Source organism: Pristiophorus japonicus, chromosome 2, assembly GCF_044704955.1.
Source record: "Pristiophorus japonicus isolate sPriJap1 chromosome 2, sPriJap1.hap1, whole genome shotgun sequence".
In the NCBI taxonomy this organism is placed as follows: domain Eukaryota; kingdom Metazoa; phylum Chordata; class Chondrichthyes; family Pristiophoridae; genus Pristiophorus; species Pristiophorus japonicus.
In genome coordinates, this window is record NC_091978.1 from 291,018,455 (window position 1) to 291,043,141 (window position 24,687).

General features: G+C 43.8%; 1 protein-coding gene across 3 annotated transcripts in view; it reads left to right on the top strand.

The window, feature by feature from the left end:
- The window catches only part of slc10a7 (solute carrier family 10 member 7), a 542,484-nt gene that overhangs the window by 443,269 nt on the left and 74,528 nt on the right, over positions 1-24,687 (top strand). For all 3 annotated transcript variants that reach the window (XM_070864899.1, XM_070864909.1, XM_070864918.1), the window contains exons 9-10: positions 1,009-1,060; positions 1,226-1,299. In XM_070864899.1, the coding sequence (XP_070721000.1) occupies positions 1,009-1,060; positions 1,226-1,299 (126 nt within the window). The remainder of the gene's footprint in view (positions 1-1,008; positions 1,061-1,225; positions 1,300-24,687) is intronic.

Here is a 24,687-nt window from a genome sequence, read left to right on the forward strand (position 1 = left end):
GTATTACTTTATATTAGTTTTGAATTCATACTGGTGGTCTAAAATGTTTTGAAAGTCCTTTGTGTTCAGGTTTAAACTGTGTTAGAAAATTCCAACCATTGTGATACAGGGTACATAACAGTCGAGGCAGATACTGTCTATATATCCTCAGTTTCCAGCTGGAGTCACTAGATAGCCATCAGGAGTAGCTGTCCTGGCTAATATTTTTCCCTGCACTAGTCCAGGGAAGCTGAGGCCATTTGTAACACTCCCAACAGTGCCCTGATGAGATCTACAAACAGCACAATCTGACGATCCAACCTGGAAACTGTCTGGCATTATTGCCCTACAGGAAAACCTTTAATCCCCCTTTTCAAATAGTTCATTTCTTTTTCAATTATTGTTGTTTCAAATTTAATCTTTAAACAGGATTTTTTTTTTTACCTGTGAACTCCAATGACAAATGTCTTGTTACTCCCAGTTTGAAAACCGAATTCTGCTATTACAACTCCATTTTTCATGCATGTAATTTCATAGAGATTTAATAATCTGTTCTGAGATTATTTTACAAACTACAAGTTACACTTTAAGAAAAACAAAATAACTGTGTCTAATATGGCAGAGGTCCTGTTGACTACCAGATATTGCTCCTTTGTTTGAACTACTTTATGTGACTGGTTTCATTTCCACTTAACAAATGTTATTGTAAAGTCACATTTGAATATTATAGACATTTTAGAAAATATAAAGTAGAACATTATAATGTTGTTTAATATCAGATAAAGTACTCACAATTGCAGTAATAAAATTGTAAGTAAAAATAGATAGCTTGAAATTTTGAGCTTCTTGAAAATTTATAGTTGACAGTTGCGAAATTTAACAATTAAAGGCTTACAACACAGGAAATATTAAACTTTAATTATCTTTATAGTTATTCAGGCTCTGTTCTAATTGCATTGCAAACTACATGCACTTTGAAAATATTTCTGTATTGTTGAGGTTTATTAAATATTTTCATTTTTCTTTTAGTATTTTCCCTTCAACTGAGTTTCATGTTTTTAACTTTTATCATTTCTACAAGGTGGGTAATTGTATTTCTGTATGAGTCCATTTATATATTTTACTGTATCTCTATTTTCAAATGGAATATTGTTATTACAATATGCATAACTTACAAATATTTACAAAAAAGATAGCCATAAGAATTTGTTTGGACAAATATGTATTCGACTTATTTTTCTTTCAGAAACAAATCAGGTTTTACAGCTGCAGACACAGTGGCCATTATGTTCTGTTCCACACATAAGTCACTAACTCTTGGTAAGTAAATCTCATTTTAGAAAATGCAATATCTGTTCTTAAGTGTAGTTCCAATTTCTAGAATCTAAAAAAATTATTATAATGACCAGTTCAGTCGGCATGATTGTTGTTATAACAGCTAGAATAATACAAGGAAATACAAAGTAGTGACTTTGAAATTTGTCAACATTTTCAGTACAGGTTGAACCTCCCTTATCGGGAACCCTCAGGACCTGGCCTGTTCTGGATAAGGGATTTTCCGGACAAGGGGTGGTCACATTAAATTGGATGGTACAGATACTGGGCAGGGGGATATCAGGGCTGGCTGGCTTGGGGCTGGGAGTGTGGCAGAGCAATCAGAGGAGGGGAGGTGCAGTGGATCGAGGGTCAGGCCAGCGATTGCGGGAGTCAGCAGCGAGGAAGGACTTCAATTTGTTCATGTCGGAGTTCTGCGCATACGTCACCTGGCGGCCGGGAATGGTTCTGGACGAGGGGTATTCCGGATAAGGGAGTTCTGGATAAGGGAGGTTCAACCTGTATCAACATAATTATTGATTGAGATTGGTGACATGGTATCAAGAACTAATGTTGCCGCTAAATATTTTAATTCTTAAAACTTGTCTGCCAAAAATTATAGCTGAGATATTTCTAGGGAGGTCTTTTGGGCGTGGAACTTCACCCGCATGAGAGTGCACTCTTGACTCATCTCAAATCCCAGAGTCACAGCCTGGGCATTTGCACAATGTGGATAAGCAACTGTACTATTTTTGGAGTTACTGCAATAGCTGAAGACCTTAAAAAGAATAGCACTTCGCAATAGCGAGGAAGAGATAACCTGTGAATTGCAAATTGCCACTAGTTGCTGGCCTGTTTGCACTGCTTCACCATTAGCTCTGTGAAAACGGCATCTCGCGCTTAACCTCCTTTTGATTTTAAGGAGATTAATTGCCTATTAAACTTGCCACAGAAAGTTAAGTCTAGTAAGTAACAGCATAAGTACCCTTTTAACAATGTGAGAATTGTTAATGACTGCCAATCAACCTTGTCAAAAAAAACAATTATAATTGTGGAGTCTCATTCCTTCAGGTTGTGAATTGTTTTAGGAGATTTTAAAAATGTCAAATTTCTTACTTTTTTAAATTTTATTTCTTACTTTTCATCTCTTGCACTCTCTTAATCCAATATTTCTTTCCCTTTCTCTTTATTTCTCTTTCTGTACTTGATTTGACATTGCATTCACCCACTCTAATTCACCCTCCTTCTCAGTCCTTCCTCTGTTTATTTCTCAATCCTTTAATCTCACTGGTTAAGAAGACACACTATTTGTCCCGTTAATCACCAAAAGTTCTAGATGCCCTATTACCCTCTCTGCATCATTATCAGATTGCATTTCCAGCAACTTTGTGGGCAAAAAATTTTAAAACCTAAATGTGCAATTGTAAGTTTAACTAATGGGCCACACTGTGAGATGCCCCACACCGGCAAAATCTGGCCCATAATGTTTAAAGTTTTGAAAAGGTACACAGTGAAAGATTAACGAGCATAAATTTAGGATTAATACAAAAAGAATAACGGTGGAATCTTTCATGCAAAGGATTACTAAAATAGGAAATCAAGTGAAAGATTTTACAGGATATGGGGAAAGGGCATAGAAATTAGATTAGAGTAGATGCCTCTAAAGTGGAGGTAGTGCTAGCACAGGCATGGTGGCTGAGCTTTCAATGATTCCGTATAATGATTTAAAGTACAAAACATGAAATATAAGTTGTATAAATTGAAACAATTAGCTGGTATAATCCAGTTCATCATTATCATTGTATGTAAAATAATATGCCAATTGTTTTAACTACACCACCTTGGATGTACAACACCTAAACATGCAATAACACATTGAATACTAGCTTGCTGCATCTTTCAGACATTTAATCTACATTTGTGGTATCTAGATTGTTGGATATCTTTGGCTTTGTTACTTGAACATCATAATTGATGTGTACCATTCATCTACCAAAGAATATTGCTTTCGAATAAACTGGTATTGCTTTATGGGATGACAGCCATCAGATGGAAATTGAAGAATATATAGTTGAAAGGTATCTTCTGTTGGTGGCATGCATCTCTAATTCATTGTTGCAGTTGCAAACAAGGGTGCTTTACAATCATGAAGGTTGAATCAAAAACTGATATACTATACAGTTCGACAAAGATTACTTCATTTATATCCAGGAGTTTTGTTTTAATTCATTCATGGGATGTGGGCATCTCTGGCAAGGCCAACATTTATTGTGCATCCCGAATTGCACTTGAGAAGGTGATGGTGAGCTGCAGCCTTGAACCTCTGCAGTCTGTGTGGTGAAGTTACTTCCACAGTGTTGTTAGGGAGGGAATTCCAGGATTTTGACCCAGCGACAATGAAGGAACAGCGATATATTTCCAAGTCAGAATGCTGTGTGACTTGGAGGGGAACTTGGAAGTGGTAGTGTTCCCATGCACTTGGTACCCTTCTCTTTCCAGGTGGTAGAGTTTGCAGGTTTGGGAGATGCTGGCGAAGCCTTGGCAAGTTTTTGCAGTGCATCTTATAGATGGTACACTGCAGTCACGGTGCATCGGTGGTGGAGGGAGTGAATGTTTAAGGTGGTGCCAATCAAGCGGGCTGCTTTGTCCTGGATGGTGTCGAGTTTCTTCAGTGTTGTTGGAGCTGCACGTGGAAAGTATTCCGTCACAATCCTGACTGGTGCCTTGTAGATTGTAGCAACACAGAAACTAGAAAATAGTTGCAGAAGTAGGCCATTTGGCCCTTCGAGCCTGCACCACCATTCAATATAATCGTGGCTGATCATTTTTGCAACTTTAGTACCCCATTCCTGCTTTCTCTCCATACCCCTTGATCCCTTTAGCGGTAAGGGCCACATCTAACTTCCTTTTGAATATATCAACGAACTGGCCTCAACAACTTTCTGTGGTAGAGAATTCCACCGGTTCACAATTCTCTGAGTGCAAAAGTTTCTCCTCAGTCTCGGTCCTAAGTGGCTTATCCCGTACCTTTAGACTGTGACCTCTGGTTCTGGACTTCCCCACCATCGGGAACATTCTTCCTGCATCTAACCTGTCCAATCCCGTCAATTTTATATATGTTTCGATGAGATCCCCTCTCATTCTTCTAAATTCCAGTGAATATAAGCCTAGTTGATCCAGTGTTTCTTCATATGTCAGTCCTGCCATCCCGGGAATCAATTTGGTGAACCTTCGCTGCACTCCCTCAATAGCAAAAATGTTCTTCCTCAGATTAGGAGACCAAAACTGCACACAATATTCCAGGTGCGGCCTCACCAAGGCTCTGTACAACTGCAGTAAGACCTCCCTGCTTCTATACTCTAATCCTCTTGCTATGAGTGCCAACATGCCGTTTGCCTTCTTCACCGCCTGCTGTCTTTGCATGTCAACTTTCAATGATTGATGTACCATGACATCCAGGTCTCATTGCACCTCCTGTTTTCCTAATCTGTCACCATTCAGATAATATTCTGCCTTCCTGTTTTTGCTACCAAAGTGGATAACTTCATATTTACCTACATTATACTGCATCTGCCATGCATTTGCCCACTCACCTAACCTGTCCAAGTCATTCTGCAGCGTCTTAGCATCCTCCTCACAGCTCTCACTGCCATCTTATTGTCATCTGCAAACTTGGAGATATTACATAGAAACATAGAAAATAGGTGCAGGAGCAGGCCATTCAGCCCTTCTAGCCTGCACCGCCATTCAATGAGTTCATTGCTGAACATGAAACTTCAGTACCCCCTTCCTGCTTTCTCGCCATAACCCTTGATCCCCCGAGTAGTAAGGACTTCATCTAACTCCCTTTTGAATATATTTAGTGAATTGGCCTCAACTACTTTCTGTGGTAGAGAATTCCACAGGTTCACTACTCTCTGGGTGAAGAAGTTTCTCCTCATCTCGGTCCTAAATGGCTTACCCCTTATCCTCAGACTGTGACCCCTGGTTCTGGACTTCCCCAACATTGGGAACATTCTTCCTGCATCTAACCTGTCTAAACCCGTCAGAATTTTAAACGTTTCCATGAGGTCCCCTCTCATTCTTCTGAACTCCAGTGAATACAAGCCCAGTTGATCCAGTCTTTCTTGATAGGTCAGTCCCACCATCCCGGGAATCAGTCTGGTGAATCTTCACTGCACTCCCTCAATAGCAAGAAAGTCCTTCCTCAAGTTAGGAGACCAAAACTGTACACAATACTCCAGGTGTGGCCTCACCAAGGCCCTGTACAACTGTAGCAACACCTCCCTGCCCCTGTACTCAAATCCCCTCACTATGAAGGCCAACATGCCATTTGCTTTCTTACATTCAATTCCTTCGTCTAAATCATTAATGTATGTTGTAAATAGCTGGGGTTCCAGCACTGAACCTTACGGTACCCCACGAGTCACTGCCAGCCTTTCTGAAAACAACCCGTTTATTCCTACTCTTGGCCTCCTGTCTGCCAAACAGTTCTCTATCCATGTCAATACATTACCCCCAATACCATATGCTTTAATTTTGCACACTAATCTCTTGTGTGGGACCTTGTCAAAAGCATTTTGCAAGTCCAAATGCACCACATCCACTGGTTCTCCCTTGTCCATTCTATTAGTTACATCCTCAAAAAATTCTAGAAGATTTGTCAAGCATGATTTCCCCTTCATAAATCCATGCTGACTTGGACTGATCCTGTCACTGCTTTCCAAATGCGCTGCAATTACATCTTTAATAATTGATTCCAACATTTTTCCCACTACCGATGTCAGGCTAATTCTCTGTTTTCTCGCTCCCTCCTTTTTTAAAAAGTGGGGTTACATTAGCTACCCTCCAATCCATAGAACCGATCCAGAGTCTATGTCGTGAATAGCACGTTTAGTGAGTTGGCCATACCACAGGTAAAGGTGACACAGACAGATAGAGAATGGGTGACCAGCAGGAAGAGGAGTGGAAGGAAGGTAGTGTGGTGGTCCCCTGCAATCATCCCCCTCCAAAACAGATACACTGTTTTGGGTACTGTTGGGGGGGATGACTCATCAGGGGAGGGCAGCAGCAGCCAAGTTTATGGCACCATGGGTGGCTCTGCTGCACAGAAGGGCAGCAAGAAGAGTGGGAGAGCAAGAGTGATAGGGGATTCTATTGTAAGGGGAATAGATAGATGTTTCTGCGGCCGCAATCGAGACTCCAGGATGGTATGTTACCTCCCTGGTGCAAGGGTCAAGGATGTCTCAGGGCGGCTGCAGGACATTTTGGAGGGGGAGGGTAAACAGCCAGTTGTCGTGGTGCATATAGCTACCAACGATATAGGTAAAAAACGGGATGAGGTCCTACAAGGTGAATTTAGGAAGCTAGGAGTTAAATTAAAAAGTAGGACCTCAAAGGTAGTAATCTCAGGATTGCTACCAGTGCCACGTGCTAGTCAGAGTAGGAATCGCAGGATAGCTCAGATGAATACGTGGCTTGAGGAGTGGTGCAGAAGAGAGGGATTCAAATTCCTGGGACATTGGAACCGGTTCTAGGTGAGGTAGGACCAGTACAAACTGGACGATCTGCACCTGGGTAGGACCGGAACCAATGTCCTACGGGGAATGTTTGCTAGTGCTGTTGGGGAGGGGTTAAATTAATATGGCAGGGGGATGGGAATCTATGCAGGGAGACAGAGGGAAGTAGAATGGGGCAGAAGCAAAAGATAGAAAGAAGAAAAGTAAAAGTGGAAGGCAGAGAAACCCAAGGCAAAAATCAAAAAGGACAACATTACAGCAAAATTCTAAAGGGGCAAAGTGTGTTAAAAAGACAAGCCTGAAGCTTCTGTGTCTCAATGCGAGGAGTATTCAGAATAAGGTGGATGAATTAACTGTACAGATAGCAGTTAACAGATACAATGTGATTGGCATCATGGAGACATGGCTCCAGGGGGATCAAGGCTGGGAACTCAACATCCAGGGGTATTCAACATTTAGGAAGGATAGACAGAAAGGAAAAGGAGGCGGGGTGGTGTTGCTGGTTAAAGAGGAAATCAATGCAATTGTAAGGAAGGACATTAGCTTGGATGATGTGGAATCGGTATGGGTGGAGCTACGGAATACCAAAGGGCAGAAAACGCAAGTGGTAGTTGTATTCAGGCTACCAAATAGTAGTAGTGAGGTTGGGGATAGCATCAAACAAGAAATAAGAGAGATGTGCAATAAAGGTACAGCAGTAATCATGGGCGACTTTAATCTACATATTGATTGGACTAACCTAACTGGTAGCAATGCGGTGGAGGAGGATTTCCTGGAGAGTATTAGGGATGGTTTTCTAGATCAATATGTCGAGGAACCAACCAGAGAGCTGGCCATCCTAGACTGGGTGATGTGTAATGAGAAGGGATTAATTAGCAATCTTGTTGTGCGAGGCCCCTTGGGGAAGAGTGACCATAATATGGTAGAATTCCTTATTAAGATGGAGAGTGACAAAGTTAATTCAGAAACTAGGGTCCTGAACTTAAGGAAAGGTATCTTCGACGGTATGAGGCATGAATTGGCTAGAATAGACTGGCAAAGGATACTTAAACGGTTGACAGGGGATAAGCAATGGCAAACATTTAAAGATCACATGGATGAACTTTAGCAATTGTACATCCCTGTCTGGAGTAAAAATAAAACGGGGAAGGTGGCTCAACCATTGCTAACAAGGGAAATTAAGGATAGTTTTAAAGCCAAGGAAGAGGCATATAAATTGGCTAAAAAAAAGCAACAAACCTGAGGACTGGGAGAAATTTAGATTTCAACAGAGGAGGACTAAGGGTTTAATTAAGAGGGGGAAAATAGAGTATGAGAGGAAGCTAGCAGGGAACATAAAAACTGAACTGCAAAAGCTTCTATAAATATGTGAAGAGAAAAAGATTAGTGAAGACAAATGTAGGTCCATGCAGTCGGATTCAGGTGAATTTATAATGGGGAACAAAGAAATGGCAGACCAATTGAACAAATACTTTGGTTCTGTCTTCATGAAGGAAGACACAAATAACTTTCCGAATGTACTGGGGGACCAAGGGTCTAGTGAGAAGGAGGAACTGAAGGATATCCTTATTCGGCGGGAAATTGTGTTCAGAAATTGATGGGATTGAAGACCGATAAATCCCCGGGGCCTGATAGTCTGCATCCCAGATTACTTAAGGAAGTGGCCGTAGAAATAGTGGATGCATTGGTGATCATTTTCCAACAGTCTATCGACTCTGGATCAGTTCCTATGGACTGGAGGGTAGCTAATGTAACAGCACTTTTTAAAAAAGGAGGGAGAGAGAAAACGGTAATTATAAACCGGTTAGCCTGACATCAGCAGTGGGGAAAATGTTGGAATCAATTATTAAGGATGAAATAGCAGCGCATTTGGAAAGCAGTGACAGGATCGGGCCAAGTCAGCATGGATTTATGAAAGGGAAATCATGCTTGGCGAATCTTCTGGAATTTTTTGAGGATGTAACTAGTAGAGTGGACAAGGGAGAACCAGTGGATGGTGGTGTATTTGGACTTTCAAAAGGCTTTTGACAAGGTCGCGCACAAGAGATTGGTATGCAAAATCAAAGCGCATGGTATTGGGGGTAATGTTCTGACGTGGATAGAGAACTGGTTGGCAGACAGGAAGCAGAGAGTCGGGATAAACGGATCCTTTTCAGAATGGCAGGCAGTGACTCGTGGAGTGCCGCAGGGCTTAGTGCTGGGACTCCAGCTCTTTACAATATACAATCATGATTTGGATGAAGGAATTGAGTGTAGTTTCTCCACATTTGCGGATTACACTAAACTGGGTGGCAGTGTGAGCTGTGAGGAGGACGCTAAGATGCTGCAGGGTGACTTGGATAGGTTCGGTGAGTGGGCAAATGCATGGCAGGTGCAGTATAATGTAGATAAATGTGTGGTTATCCATTTTGGGGGCAAAAACACGAAGGCAGAATATTATCTGAATGGCGGCAAATTAGGAAAAGGGGAGGTGCAACGAGACCTGGGTGTCATGGTTCATCAGTCACTGAAAGTGGGCATGCAGGTACAGCAGGCGGTAAAGAAGGCAAATGATATGTTGGCCTTCATAGCTAGGGGATTTGAGTATAGGAGCAGGGAAGTCTTACTGCAGTTGTACAGGGCCTTATTGAGGCCTCACCTAAATATTGTGTTCAGTTTTGGTCTCCTAATCTGAGGAAGGACGTTCTTGCTATTGACGGAGTGCAGCGAAGGTTCACCAGACTGATTCCAGGGATGGCTGGACTGTCATATGAGGAGAGACTGGATCAACTGGGTCTTTATTCACTGGAGTTTAGAAGGATGAGAGGGGATCTCATAGAAACGTGTAAGATTCTGACGGGACTGGACAGGTTAGATGCGGGAAGAATGTTCCCGATGTTGGGGAAGTCCAGAACCAGGGGACATAGTCTTAGGATAAGGGGTGGGCCATTTAGGACTGAGATGAGTAGAAACTTCTTCACTCAGAGAGTTGTTAACCTGTGGAATTCCCTACCGCAGAGAGTTCTTGATGCCAGTTCATTGGATATATTTAAGAGGGAGTTAGATATGGCCCTTACGGCTAAAGGGATCAAGGGGAATGGAGAGAAAGCAGGAAAGGGGTACTGAAGGAATGATCAGCCATGATCCTATTGAATGGTGGTGCAGGCTCGAAGGGCTGAATGGCCTATCCTGCACCTATTTTCTACGTTTCTATGTTTCTATGAATGGTGGTGCAGGCTCGAAGGGCCGAATGGCCTACTCCTGTACCTATTTTCTATGGTTCTATGTTTCTATCGAATGTTGGAAAATTACCACCAATGCATCCACTATTTCTAGGGACACTTCCTTAAGTACTCTGGCATGTAGACTATCTGGCCCTGGGGATTTATCGGCCTTCAGTCCCATCAATTTCACTAACACAATTTCCTGACTAATAAGGATTTCCTTCAGTTCCTCCTTCTCGCTAGACCCTTGGTCCCCTAGTATTTCCAGAAGGTTATTTGTGTCTTCTTTCGTGAAGACAAAACCAAAGTATTTTTTCAATTGGTCTGCCATTTCTTTGTTCCCCATTATAAATTCACCTGATTCTGACTGTCTTCACTAATTTTTTTCTCTTCACATATCTATAGACGCTTTTGCAGTCAGTTTTTATGTTCCCTGCAAGCTTACTCTCATACTGTATTTTCCCCCTCCTAATTAAACTCCTTGTCCTCCTCTGTTGAATTCTAAATTTCTCCCAGTCCTCAGGTTTGCTGCTTTTTCTTGCCAATTTATATACCTCTTCCTTGGATTTAACACTATCCCTAATTTCTTGTTAGCCACTGTTGAGCCACCTTCTCCATTTTATTTTTACTCCAGACATGGATGTACAATTGTTGAAGTTCAACCATGTGATCTTTAAATGTCTGCCATTGCCTATCCACCGTCAACCCTTTAAGTATCATTCACCAGTCTATCCTAGCCAATTCACGTCTCATACCATCGAAGTTACCTTTCTTTAAGTTCAGGGCTCTAGTCTCTGAATTAACTCTGTCACTCTCCATCTTAATGAAGAATTCTCCCATATTATTGTCACTCTTCCCCCAAGGGGCCTCGCACAACAAGATTGCTAATTAATCCTCTCTCGTTACACAACACCCAGTCTAGGATGGCCAGCTCTCTAGTTGGTTTCTTGACGTATTGGCCTAGAAAACCATCCCTAATACACTCCAGGAAATCCTCCTCCATCCTCCTCCTAACCAGTTTGGTTAGCCCAATCTATATGCAGATTAAAGTCACCCATGAAAACTGCTGTATCTTTATTGCATGCATCCCGAATTTCCTGTTTGATGCCATCCCCGACTTCACTACTACTGTTTGGTGGTCTGTACACAACTCCCACTAGTGTTTTCTGCCCTTTGGTATTCCGCAGCTCTACCCATACAGATTCCACATCATCCAAACTAATGTCTTTCCTTACTATTGCGTTAATCTCCTCTTTAACCAGCAACACTCCCCACCTCCTTTTCCTTTCTGTCTATCCTTTCTGAATATTGAATACCCCTGGATGTTGAGTTCCCAGCCTTGGTCACCCTGGAGCCATGTCTCCGTAATCCCAATTACATCATATCCGTTAACAGCTATCTGCACAGTTATTTATCCACCTTATTACGAATGCTCCTCGCATTGAGACACAGAGCATTCAAGCTTTTTTTTAACACTCTTTGTCCTTTTAGAATTATGTTGTAATGTGGCCCTTTTTGATTTTTGCCTTTGATTTCTCTGCCCTCCACTTTTCCTTATCTCCTTTCTACCTTTTGCTTCTACCTCCATTTTACTTCCCTCTGTCTCCCTGCATTGATTCCCATCCCCCTGCCATATTAGTTTAAACTTTCCCCAATAGCACTCGCAAACACTCCCCCTAGGACATTGGTTCCGGTCCTGCCCAGGTGCAGACTGTCCGGTTTGTACTGGTCCCACCTCCCCCAGGACCGGTTCCAATGTCCCAGTAATCTGAATCCCTCTCTCTTGCACCATTCCTCAAGCCACGTATTCATCTTAATTATCCTGCTATTTCTACTCTGGCTAGCATGTGGCACTTGTAGCAATCCTGAGATTACGACCTTTGAGGTCCTACTTTTTAATTTAACTCCTAGCTCCCTAAATTCAGCTTGTAAGACCTCATCCCGTTTTTTACCTATATCGCTGTTACCTGTATGCACCACGACAGCTGGCTGTTCACACTTCCCCTCCAGAATGCCCTGCAGCCGCTCGGAGACATCCTTGACCCTTGCACCAGGGAGGCAACATACCATACTGGAGTCTCGATTGCGGCGGCAGAAGTGCCTATCTATTCCCCTTACAATAGAATCCCCTACCACTATAGCTCTCCCACTCTTTTTCCTGCCCTCCTGTGTAGCAGAGCCACCCACGGTGCCATGAACTTGGCTGCTGCTGCCTTCCCCTGATGGGTCATCTCCCCCAACAGTACCCAAAACTGTATATCTGTTTTGGAGGGAGATGATCGCAGGGGACCCCTGCACTACCTTCCTTCCACTGCTCTGCCTGAATATTGGTCAGACAGGCCAGTGAGACAAGAGACCATACTCTTAAGCCCTGTTAAAAATAAATTTAGATCGTAGCAAAAATGTCTTTACTCATAAGATGATAACAGTTTGTTAAATTTACCAGCTGTGGTAATGGAATCAAAGATGTTGAAGCACTTGAAGATGCAATTCGAAAACAGACTGGTCAAGTTTAAATACTCAAAGCCAAATGTCCTTTCCTTGCCCTTGACTTTTTCCTTATATTTTCTTAAAAGACACCAATGTGAGGCTACCTCGTTTTGATTTTAAAATGTCGCACATTTTGATGTAGCTTGACTACTCAGACAAGGTTTGTAATCCACTCTCTTTGACCATACACTCCTAACATTTCCCCAATGTTGATGGGGAAATGCACGACTGACTTTATGCGCCTGAGCCAAAACTTGCGGCGTTGAAGGAGGTGGCCATTTTGCGCGTGCGCATTGAAAATTGTTTTTTTTCTTCTTGGTTTCTTTTCCAGTCGCAAATGCAGCTTCCTGCATGCATGCACATTTAAACCGCCCCACATCAGCCACTTCTGCTGAGATGGAGGAGCAGGAAGCAAGGCAGCGTGCTAGGCCATTCAGCCAGGAGGCTAGTGAAGCATTGGTGAGCAAGGTGGAGAGGAGGTGGGCTTCACTCCATTTTGCTGGGGGAACCAGAGCATTCCCTCCTGTGTTTATACACATATGGAGGGACTTTGCACAGGAGGTGTCTGCTGCAGACACTGTGCCCAAAAAAGTTCCAACAACCTTACAAGGGTCATCAGGGTGAGTACCATTTGCATCTATCCATGCCTCCATGAATTCTAACATTAACCTCACACCCTATGTGAAGTTTGTCATGCATTTGGCCCCTCTCAACACTCTGTGGAGTGGCTTTCACAATGCATAACAAAGATGGAGGCTTACTTCGGCACCCATTGGCTTTTAATGACCTATGCACATTATTTGTATCATTAACATCATCTCTTGCAATACACTCCAACTGCTCCAATCACTTTCTGAAAGATCACTTACAGCCCCCATGTTTGATGCCTTTAACCTGCGAATACATATAGACGAAGCACATGCAAGATCCAAACCGATTGAACAGAGGCCACTGGAACATTAACACACTCTCACCTATTCTACTGTGGTAGACCTATGTGGCACAACAGCAGAGAATCCCTTTTTGAACCTTTCCTATTTTTCTCTTTGAAGTCCAAGCACTCCCATATCCGAAGGGAGCAACTGCGGACATGCAGGGTTCCGCCTCAAAAAATTCCGCTGACGGATGTAGAGGAGAGGGTCTCTGCCCTGATTGGAGTCCCAGCTCAAACAGTTGCCGAGGGTGATACTGAGACCCCTTCGGATAGTGAGGGTATGTAAATTGATGGCGTGACTCAGTACATTACATTGAGAGATATTATGGAGTTGCGACAGCCCTTCAAATGAATCTGTGCAATGCTGCTTATCTCATGTCACCCTCTCCCCTCCACTACCGCGAATCACTCGTCTGTTGTTTTCTACTTCCAGATTCCCAAGCAGAGATGCAGCCTCCCTCGAGGGACGCCTCCACTTCAGGCCATGCTGCAGATGACAAGGGACTGGAGGAGACTGCTCCGGCAGAGCATCAGAGACTGCTAGTTTCCCCGTCTGGCGATGACGCTGACTTCCTGGGGTTTGAGGATTCGGAGGCTCCTGGCCCCAGTGTCGTACAGCAACTCAGTGCCGTGGTGGAATCTCGCAGACCAGCTCTCCGGAGTGTGAGTCAACAAATTCAGTCTGCTCAAAGACACGCAGACATTGAAGTGGACCTGGTGGAAATGTCCAGGGAGAGCACAGCGATGCACCGTGACCTTCTGGATGCATTGGGATGGATCCCAGCGAGCATTGAAAAGCTCACTGCGACTGTTGCGGAGGCAGCGTCACAGATTGTCTTTGTGGGTACAGCAAGGCCATCATTGTCCAAACACACAGGCTGGTGGCCTCGAGCAATGACAGTGCAGTTCCAAAGAGTGTGGCGTGTGCCCTTGATTGCATCGCAAACTCGGGCGCATCACAGACACAAGCTTTGATTCAACTTCGGCAAGTGATGCAGTGCATGTATAATTCCATACTCTCTGCGTTCCCCACTGTCGCACAGGGAAGTGAAGGTGCCAAAGCAGGCCAGCAAGTTGTGCATAGATATCGTGTTCCGGTTGATAAAGCCCAGCCCCATCGGAGAGTCAGTGGCTCCAGGGAAATGGCAGGTGGTCTAATTCCTCGGGATGACATCATTTCGGTTCCCAGCACTCACCAACCATGCACCGTACATAAGAACATAAGAACATGAGAACTAGGAGCAGGAGTAGGCCATTTCACTCCTCGAGCCTGCTCCACCATTCAGTAAGATCATGGCTGATCTAATCATGGACTCAGCTCAGCTCCCTGCCCGCTCCCCATAACCCTTTACTCTCTTATCGCTCAAAAATCTGTCTAGCTCCACCTTAAATGTATGCAATGACCCAGCCTTCACAGCTCTCTGGGGCAGAGAATTCCATAGATTTCTCCTCATCTCAGTTTTAAATGGGCAGCCCCTTATTCTAAGACGATGTCCCCTCATTTTAGTTTCCCCCATGAGTGGAAATATCCTCCCTGCATCCACCTTGTTGAGCCCCCTTATTATCTTATAAGTTTCAATAAGATCACCTCTCATTCTTCTGAACTCCAAGGTGTATAGACCCAACTTACTCAACCTATCCTCATAAATCAACCCCCTCAACTCCGGAATCAACCGAGTGAATCTTCTCTGACACCCCAGCCACCTGTGACTGGTGTCGCCAAGAAAGTGGCACCCCAGTTGAAAGCCGGGCTTTCTAGGCCAGGAGCTGCTCCAGTGTGCCCTCAGACGCCACCTGCATTGTCTGGCCCCCCAACACAGCAGTCCTCTAGCAGCCTTATTGTATACCCTGAGGCCTCATTGAAGAGGAGCAGCAAGCATGGGAGGGGGGGGGGGGGGCGGGGGGAAGTCTTGCAAAAACCAATTAAGGGCTAGCAATCCTTCATTGCCAGGAATGCCTGTACCATTGTCCACATTGTACATAGTTATGTGATAACAATGCACTCCTGTTCAATAGTGTCACTGCATGAAGCAGCCTTGTGTTCTTTCATCTTTTGTTCACTGCAGGGTGCAGTTTTGTGTTACTTTAGATGTCGTTGAGTGCAGGGAGCAGATTTATGTTAATTTACATGTTGATGGTAGGGATCAGTTCTGTGTTCATAAATCTTTAACCATTGTATAATTTGTGGTTTTGATGGGGGCGGAGGGATTCAAACTGTTGCATTTTGATAAAAGTTGTTGTTTGAACTTTGACATTGCTGTCTTGTGTCTCATTCGCAGAATCAGGTGTAGAATAACTAGCATGGTGGCATAGAGTAGCGAGGCAACGCTCAAATCTCCCCTTCCCCGTTCAAACAAACCAGTCAATGATGAGCTGCCAACGTAAGGCTCTTGCTGCAGCCACATCTCCATGCTGCCTCCCCTGTGATTGTGGTTCCTCAGCAGGCTCCTACTCCTTCTGAGGTGGTCCTGCAATCTCCACTGGCAATGCCTGTCCCCTCATTATGGCTAAGTTGTGTAGCATGCAGCACATGACAGTAAACTCGAAGACATGTTCAGGGGAGTATTAAAGGCTGCCTCCAGAGCAGTCCCAGCATCGGAAGTGGTGCTTGAGCATGCCAATTGTCTGGTCAATAATATTGCGGGTGGCTGTATGGCTCTCATTATAGCATTACTCGGCCTGTGTGGCAGGGTTCCGGAGGGGGGTCATGAGCCAGGTGGCCAAGTTGTATCCTTTGTCCCCGATCAGCCAGCTTTGTCCTTGTCTTTGTCGCTGAAACATTTGTGAGACACTGCTCTCATACAAGATGAAAGCATTATGTGTGCTCCCTGGTAGCGAGCTTTCACTGTGAGGGTGCGCTGAGTGGGTTGCTGAGCAGCTGAACATTTGGGAGTGGTAACCCTTTCAGTTTCGGAAGACCTCTGCATTCTGTGTTGGTGCTCGCAAGGCAACATGTACAGTCATTGGCACCTTGAGCCTTGGGGAAGCTTGCAAATCATCCAAATCCTCGAGCCCTCTCATTCTGGCTGTCCCTGTTCTTTGGGAACTTTATCAAGTCCATTCTGTGTGCGTACAGTGCCCTTGTCACTTAGCGAATGAGCAATGTGCAGCATGCTGTGAGATGCTGCAGATGTACCCTGCTGCTGCCTAGAAAGTGCTGGAGACATGGAAGGCCATCGCCACTGTATCCTTCACCTCGACAGGCAGCGCTGGTAGGCTGTAGGTCTGCCTGTAGGAGCTGACATAGCTCTGTTAGCACTTCTTTTCTGAAGCGCAGCCTTCGAAAGCACTGCGCATCAGAAATGTGAAGGTATGAGCGACGTTCCTTGTAAATCCGTGGGGGGTAAGGCCTCCTCCACAAACGTCTGCGACCTCTTTGATTCTGTTGCCTTCTTCCAGCTTGAAGCTGCCTGCCAATAGCAACCAGCCTGATTTGCTGGCGAACTAGCATTGCTCCCATTGAAATCTCTTACTGACCTTGAAAACAATTGGTTAAGTCACATAAAAGTGCTGCTTTAAACTGTAGACTCACGCAGCATTCTTCGTGCAACTGTAGCAGTCACTGACAACTGCGATATAAGATTCTCCAGCCTCCCTTTAGGCCGCCAATTGCGCCTGCTGCACCCTAGGATCGCATGGTTTTTTCGGTTGGTTCCTGGGGCGGTCGCTAAAAGGGCAGTCGGACCGAAAGTTCCACCCGGGGTGCTAGTGCAGCCTTGCACGACGATTTACGTCATCATATCAGTCAAAGCGGAGGGCGGGGCAGTAAGTCTTTGCCGCCACAAAACCTTTGGTGAAACATCCAGTCGGGCACTAAATCCTGGACGCCCCGCTTGACGCCCAGAAACACCATTTACCGCCCCGCCGGGACATTAAACGAGACGCAAATCCAACCCTGCTTAGCTTTATTGCATTTTATTATAGACTTCATTACTTTCATGTTGGCTTTGACATTTTATCTACATTTGTTCAAAATCTTAGCTGTATACAAATAAGCTCTTGAATTAACCAATCAAAATATCTGGAAAAAGAGCTATTTTTTTTAAATTTTAACAGTTAAACGCTCTGGTTGTTACAAGTCTGTTTTGCAGCTGATCTGCTTAGCCAACTCCTTGACTACTGTTCCTTCTTCATGTGCTATATGTGAAGCAAGTGGAAATGCTGGACCCAGACCCTGTAAAGTAGCCAGGTACTGGAGATTTGTGAACAATCTGGTGCTCTGGATAGATAGCATATCTGAGCCATGTTGTGAAACCCGGCAGTTAATCCGAGGCAGGTACGACTGCATCCAGGAGGTATGTGGCTTTATACCCAGCTCCTGGATCCAAGGGCCTTACCATACCCATCCATGATCAGAGACCCCCCCCCCAATGAGGCATCCACCCCACCCAGCCCCAGGCCTTCCCCACCATCTCCACAAATGAGGATGAGACCTGCCACGATTCTCTGTTTCCCCCCACCCCCCAACCACATCCCTGGCCGACCACCCTACCCCCGATCGCTGATGCCCTCGCCCAGCCCAGACCACTGTACTGGCGGGTGGCCTTGGGAAATCGGCAAGGCCTGCGGGAAACCCATCCTTCCGGGTTTCCCGATCGCCTTGTAGCCTCCCCCGCTCCCAGCCCACCTACCTGGAGAAAATCACGGCCAATATATTTTATTTAAATTAAAACAATTATCAATTGTGAATTAATATCCTAAAAAAAAATCCAAAATTTTTACATATATATAAAATTCAAAATTTTCATCGGGCCATGTGTCCATAGCTCTCTAAGATTGTGTGTTATGTAAAGCACACTGGGGGCAGGGAATAACATTTTAAATTTGCTGCCTTAAACCTCATGTATTTTGACTAAAGTACTCAAATGGTATTATAAACAGTCTGAGTAAAACATGAGTACTTTATATTTATCTACTGAACCTTACATCCTTGAAATTACTCCAGAGTATTTCTCCTTAATAATATTATATTGCAGTGCAGCTCACAGATTTGCATGAATCGAGCCCTTACTTTTGCTGGTAGCCCAGACAGGCTTGCTCTGTCAGGCTGTGGCAATGACATGGTTCTTTTCAAATGGGAAGCCAGGCCAAGATTTAGTCAGCAGACAGAGAGAAAATGATGATTCAGCAGCACTAATTTTTAATTAAATGTAGTTGAATAGCGATAAAAAAAATCTATAAACAAATAAAAAAATATATACAACAGAACCAACTCCATCCCCTTCAAAATAGAAAACAACTGATGAGATTAATTATTTTGTAAATTTAATTACGTTTCTGAATACTGTAATAAATGGAAAAAATTGACAATATTTTTTTTAATCAATTGAAATTCATCAAAAAATAATCTTAAACTTCCTCACTTACAAATGAGGAAGAAAATCGTTATTGAAGCAACTATTTAGCTAATTTAATGGCCCTGATTTTGTGGTCAGCGATGAAGTGACAGCGCTCGCCACTGACCTCGAAGAAAGCTGCGCACAATGTTTTGAAGGGTACTGTGTCGTTGATTTCCCCCTTTCCAATGTTACTTTCCATCTGGCTCCATCTATAGGGCATCTATGGCATCTAGCAACAGTGAAGTCATCAAGCAGACTGAGTAGCCAATCAGAACCATTCTCACAGACAGCAAATCAGGGAATAAAAAGCAGATTGTATCATTCACTTTTTAATCATTTTACAGAAAGCGAAAGGATTGGGACATACACATGAAATTAAGGTAGAAGCTGAAATATTATAAACATATTTTAAATAAAAATAATAAGTAATTTTTATTATTTAAAAAAATCTCTGGATTTTGTATTTTAGGGCTCAATTTTCCCCAAGCCCGTTTTCTGGCGTATTGCCAGAGTTCCGCCAGTTTTTCTCGGACAGAAATGCGGCAGAAATATTTTGCCAAACTTTCCCCAATGTATAATTCGAATTTGGCACTGCAACGGCCATCACATGTTAAAAAATCCACGCACAGGCATCTTCCACACTTCAGGATGCAGTTCGGGATCCGGAATATGATTGAAACACCTGTGAACTCATCCATTTTCAGAGTGGAAGCAAGTCATCCTCGTTTCGAGGGACTGCTTATGATGATGATATTATTGCTGTTATTGTTGTAATTGTTCTCAAATTAAAAGCTTTTTGTAAGTTATGTAAATTTACAAGTTTATAAGTAATCTTAAAGTTTTTAAGTGATCGTAAAGAGTGATCTTAAAGTGAAGTTTGATGCAAAAATAATTTTATTAAAGTTAAGTTATTGTAAACTTTTGAATAAAATATATTTTACATTAAAACTGAACCATGTTCCATTAACACAACACAACATTACGGAACACCTTCAAACAGTAAACATGTCCATGTGGAATAGTTGTCGCTGAGCCCTCGGGGTCTCCTCCCTCCCCGCCCACCCCCTTGAGTCTTGTGACTTCTCTCCTTCCCCCTCCCTGGTCTTCCAAGCCTTCCGATAAGCATCCGTCTCTCCACTCTCCCCCAGCCTTTACTAATTGTTTGTGACTTCTCTCTCTCCCTCTCCCCAGACTCCAAGCCTACCGATCGACACCTCTCTCTCTCTCTCTCTCTCTCTCTTCCCCCCCGCCCCCCAATGGCTTGTTTTGTAGCCGAACCCCGAGCCCCTATGTCCGGGCGAGAGGCCGATTCTGCCGGCCAAACCTACAACCCTCCAGGCCTTCTTCAAGACATTCGCTGCTGGCGTGTGAATGAGAAAGAAATGAGAAAACTTGTGAAATCCAACAAATTTACACTTCCACGTTGACAGGTTAAAAAAAAGTTGAACTTTATTATTGATTTTGACACTGTTCTTGACTCCCTCCAAAATCTTCGATTTAAAAACAATGGTGCCTTATCAGCGCAGATCTGTGAATGTGCGCTGGTTTTCTTAACTCAACAGAAAGTTTTTCGGGAGTGGCCAGATACGCCAACGTAATTGAAAAAAATGTTGGCCAAACTGCAAACAATTGAAAAAAGCAGCGCAGACATAGGGAACTGACAGCAACTTCTGTGTTTCAGTGTATACCTGCGCATGTGCGGACATCAAGTAGCTGTCAGTTTTACACAGTAATGATGGCGAACGCTGACAGTTGTGCCGTCATTACAACTGCAATTTTGTGCCAATATTTTAATAATATTTAAGAACAAGCTTTTTTTTCAATGTAATAAATTAACAAACAAAAACAAAAAATAAATTTATTTTCTGGGATATGGGCAAGACTGGAAGGTTAATCTTCTTGCCCTTCTTAATTGTCCTGAGAAGGTGGTGGTCTTGGGCTGCTGTAGTCCTGATCGTGTTAGGTAAGGTGTTCATGATATTGACCTTGTGAAAATGAAGGAACGGTGGCATATATCCAATTCAGGGTAGTATGCGACTTGATGGGGCAGTTGCACAGGATGATGTTCCTTGGTTAGTTAGTACAGTACATCTATAGATGGTAGATACAGCAGCCATAGTGCACAAGTGTGTAGGGGATTGAGATTGAGTTCAGTTGTGTTTTTGATTGTATCAGGCTTTTTGAATGTCATTGCAGCTGCACCCTCCAGGCAAGTGGTGAGTATTCCATCACACTTCTGACTAAGCATTGTAGATGGTGGAGAGGCTTTGAAGGCTCAAGAGATGAGCCACTCATCACAAGATAATGTTCTGCCCATGGCTAGTCCATAGAACCATGGAAATTACGACACAGAAGGAGGCCATTCGGCCCATCGTGTCTGTGCCAGTCGAAAAAGAGTTATCCAGCCTAATCGCACCTTCCAGCACTAGGTCCGTAGCTCTGTAGGTTCTTTAAGTGCCCATCCAAATACCTTTTAAATGAGATGAGGGTTTCTGCCTCTACCATCCTTTCAGGCAGTGAGTTACAGACCCCACTGGGTGAATAAATGTTTCCTCATCTTCCCCCTAATCCTTTTACCAACTACTTTAAATCTGTGCCCCCTGATTATTGACTCCTCTGCTAAGGGAAACAGGTCCTTCCTATCCACTCTATCTAGGCCCCTCATAATTTTATACACCTCAATTAAGCCTCCACTGTATCAAGGAAAATAACCCCAGCTTTCCTCATAGCTAAAGTTTTCCAGTCCTGGCAATATCCTCATCAATCTCCTCTGCTCCCTTTCTAGTGCAATCACATCCTACCTGTAATGTGGTGACCATAACTGCATGCTTATACTCAAGCTGTGGGCCTAACTAATGTTGTTTACAGTTCCTTGCTCTTGTATTCTATGCCTCGGCTAGTAAAGGAAAGCATTCTATATGCCTTTTTAACTAGCTCATCAACCTGGCCTGCTGCCTTTAAGGATCTGTGGACATATACTCCAAGGTCCCTCTTTTCCTCCACACCTCTCAGTATCCTTCCATTTGTTGTGTAGTTAAGCTGCTGGTCAATGGTGAGCTCCAGGATGTTTAATATAGGTACTTAGCAATGGCAGTGTCATTGAAGGAGGTCGTTAATGTAATATAGAGCTTCACCAAATGGACTACTGCTCCACCTCGTGGACTACTGTGGTAATGCAACTACTGATGTATAACAATAAAAGGGAAAAGTCACATGATGTATTGGAGCTATCTTGTGTTGTGTGTTTGTTACTGATGTTAGAAAGAATATATCACATTTGGCGATGTAGGATAGCATTTCTGGATACCCTAGCTGAAATTTTTGGTGGTGAATGATCCTACCAACCAACAGAGCGACTTTGAGAGGTTCCTTGTTTTGCAGCACAGTTTAAAAATCCAAGGTAAATTATAAGCATACTTGGCTGAACTGAAGAGTCCAGATGGCCATGCCTATGAGAATAATTGGGCGTTTGGTGATTTCCATCGCAACCAAGAGACTTTTGGAGTGTATGTGGAGCAGCTAGAAATGTTTTTCATCACGACTAGTATCGTTGACGTCCCCAATGATGAAAACTGTAACCGGGTGGTTTTAGAAGGAAAACTGTCTATTTTCTTGACTGAAGCATGCCTGCCCCGAGGTGTATGAAACTCTGAAAAATGTGCTTGTTCCCATCAAGCTGAAGAACATGCTACTGATGGCGATTCTAACCAAGTTAGAATGTTACTCCAGGCCCGAGCCCCTGGAAATTGCTGAAAGTTAATATTTTGGAATACGAGATCAATGAACTGACGAGAGTATCAGTGAGTACATTGTAGCTTTAAAAAAGCTATCTATTCACTGTCATTTCAGATACTTTCAGGACCAAGCATTGCGTGACCGCTTTGTTTGTGGGATGAAAAATGAAGCAATCAAGAGGAAGTTGTTGACAACTCCTAACTTGTCTTTTAATTTAGCTTGTCAGACTGCTATGTCGATGGATATGGCCGACCAATACTCCTGAGAATTTCACACCATTTCCAGTCATCAGACAACCAATGTGAATCGCCTGCAGGTTAAAAGTAAAAGGCAGTTGGGCCCCAAGGCCTCAGCAACTGGCCAAGGTAACAGTGAATTGAAGTCATGCTATCAGGGTGTCTGGGACAACACATTGCTCAAAGCTGTCCATATGTGAAAGCAGTGTGTTTCTTCTGCAAGAAAACTGGCATCTTGCAAAGGCATGCCGACTGAAGAGTAAACCAACTTTAGGAGTGGAAGCAAGTCTTTAGGAATGGAAGCAAGTCTTCCTCGATTCTGAGGGGCTGCCTATGAATGAAACCAACTTTCGACGCTAGAAGTAGAAATTGCCAGAGACTACATAGCATTGAAGTGAAGCAACAGAACGAGGAGTTTCTGGAGATGCACATCATCAGGAGTACGAAGGTATCTAACAACGATTCACGAAGTATCGTCATCCAAGTAGACGTTGCAGGAACCAGGATACCCATGGAAATCAACACTGGTGCATCCATGAGTGTAGTACTGGAATTGCTATATCTCGACAAGTTGAGTGATTTTCCACTGGAGAAATCAAAGATAGAGCTGCGAGGCTACTCAAGAGAGCAAATTCCTGGGGTAGGATGTATCACCATATCGGTGAAATACAAGGTTCAGTTTCAGAGATTGCCTCTCATAGTAGTGGCAGGAGACAAGCCTGCCTTGATAGATAGAAATTGGTTGGGATCACTGAAGCTGGATTGGAATGAGATTTTTCATGTTGAGACGAAATTTGCATCGAAAGATAACGTCATCAAGCAGTATCCGAAGATGTTCCGTGAAACAGGCAGTCCGATCCAAGACTTCAAGGCGAGTGTCAGAGTGCAGAAGGATGCTAGACTACTTTACTGCAAGCCACGTCCTGTACCATATGCACTCAAGGAGAAAGTCAACCAAGAACTCGAAAGATTGGAGACTGAGAACATTATCTCGAAGGTAGATCTATGTAATTGGGCTGCACCCACTGTTACTGTACCTAAGTCAGATGATAAGGTAAGGTTGTGTGGTGATTATAAAGTAACCGTAAACCAGGTTCTAGGAGGTAATCTTCCTAATACATTGCCAAATGTAGAAGATTTGTTCACAATGCTGACAGGTGGCCAGATCTTCTCCAAGTTAGATCTGACAAATGCGTACTTACAGACTCCTCCCAGAGTCGCAATGCAGATTCCGTCCACTAAGGGATACAATGGACATAATTTTCACCGCACGACAACTACAAGAGAAATGCAGGGAACAGCACCAACCCTTGTACATGGCCTTCTTTGACCTCACAAATGCCTTTTACACTGTCAACCGTGAGGGATTATGGAGCGTTCTCCTCCATTTCGGCTGCCCACAAAAGTTTGTCACCATTCTCCGCCTGCTCCACGATGACATGCAAGCCATGATCCTGACCAACGGATCCACCACAGACTCAATCCACGCCCGGACCGGAGTCAAGCAAGGCTGCGTCATCACACCAACGCTTTTCTCGATCTTCCTTGCTGCAATGTTTCATCTCACCCTCCACAAGCTCCCCGCTGGAATGGAAATAAACTATAGAATTAATGGGAATCTGTTCAACCTGCGCGCCTCCAGGCTAGCTCCAAGGTCATCCCATCCTCTGTCATTGAACTACAGTATGCAGACGACGCTTGCATCTGCGCACACTCGGAGGTCGAACTCCAAGCCATCATCCATACCTCGGGAGCCTACTGTCAGCAAGGGCAGACATCGATGACAAGGTCCAACACCGCCTCCAGTGTGCCAGCGCAGCCTTCGATCGCCTGAGGAAGAGAGTGTTTGAAAACCAGGACCTCAAATCTGGCACCAAGCTTATGGTCTGCAGGGCAGTGGTGATACCCGCTCTCCTGTGTGGCTCAGAGACGTGGATT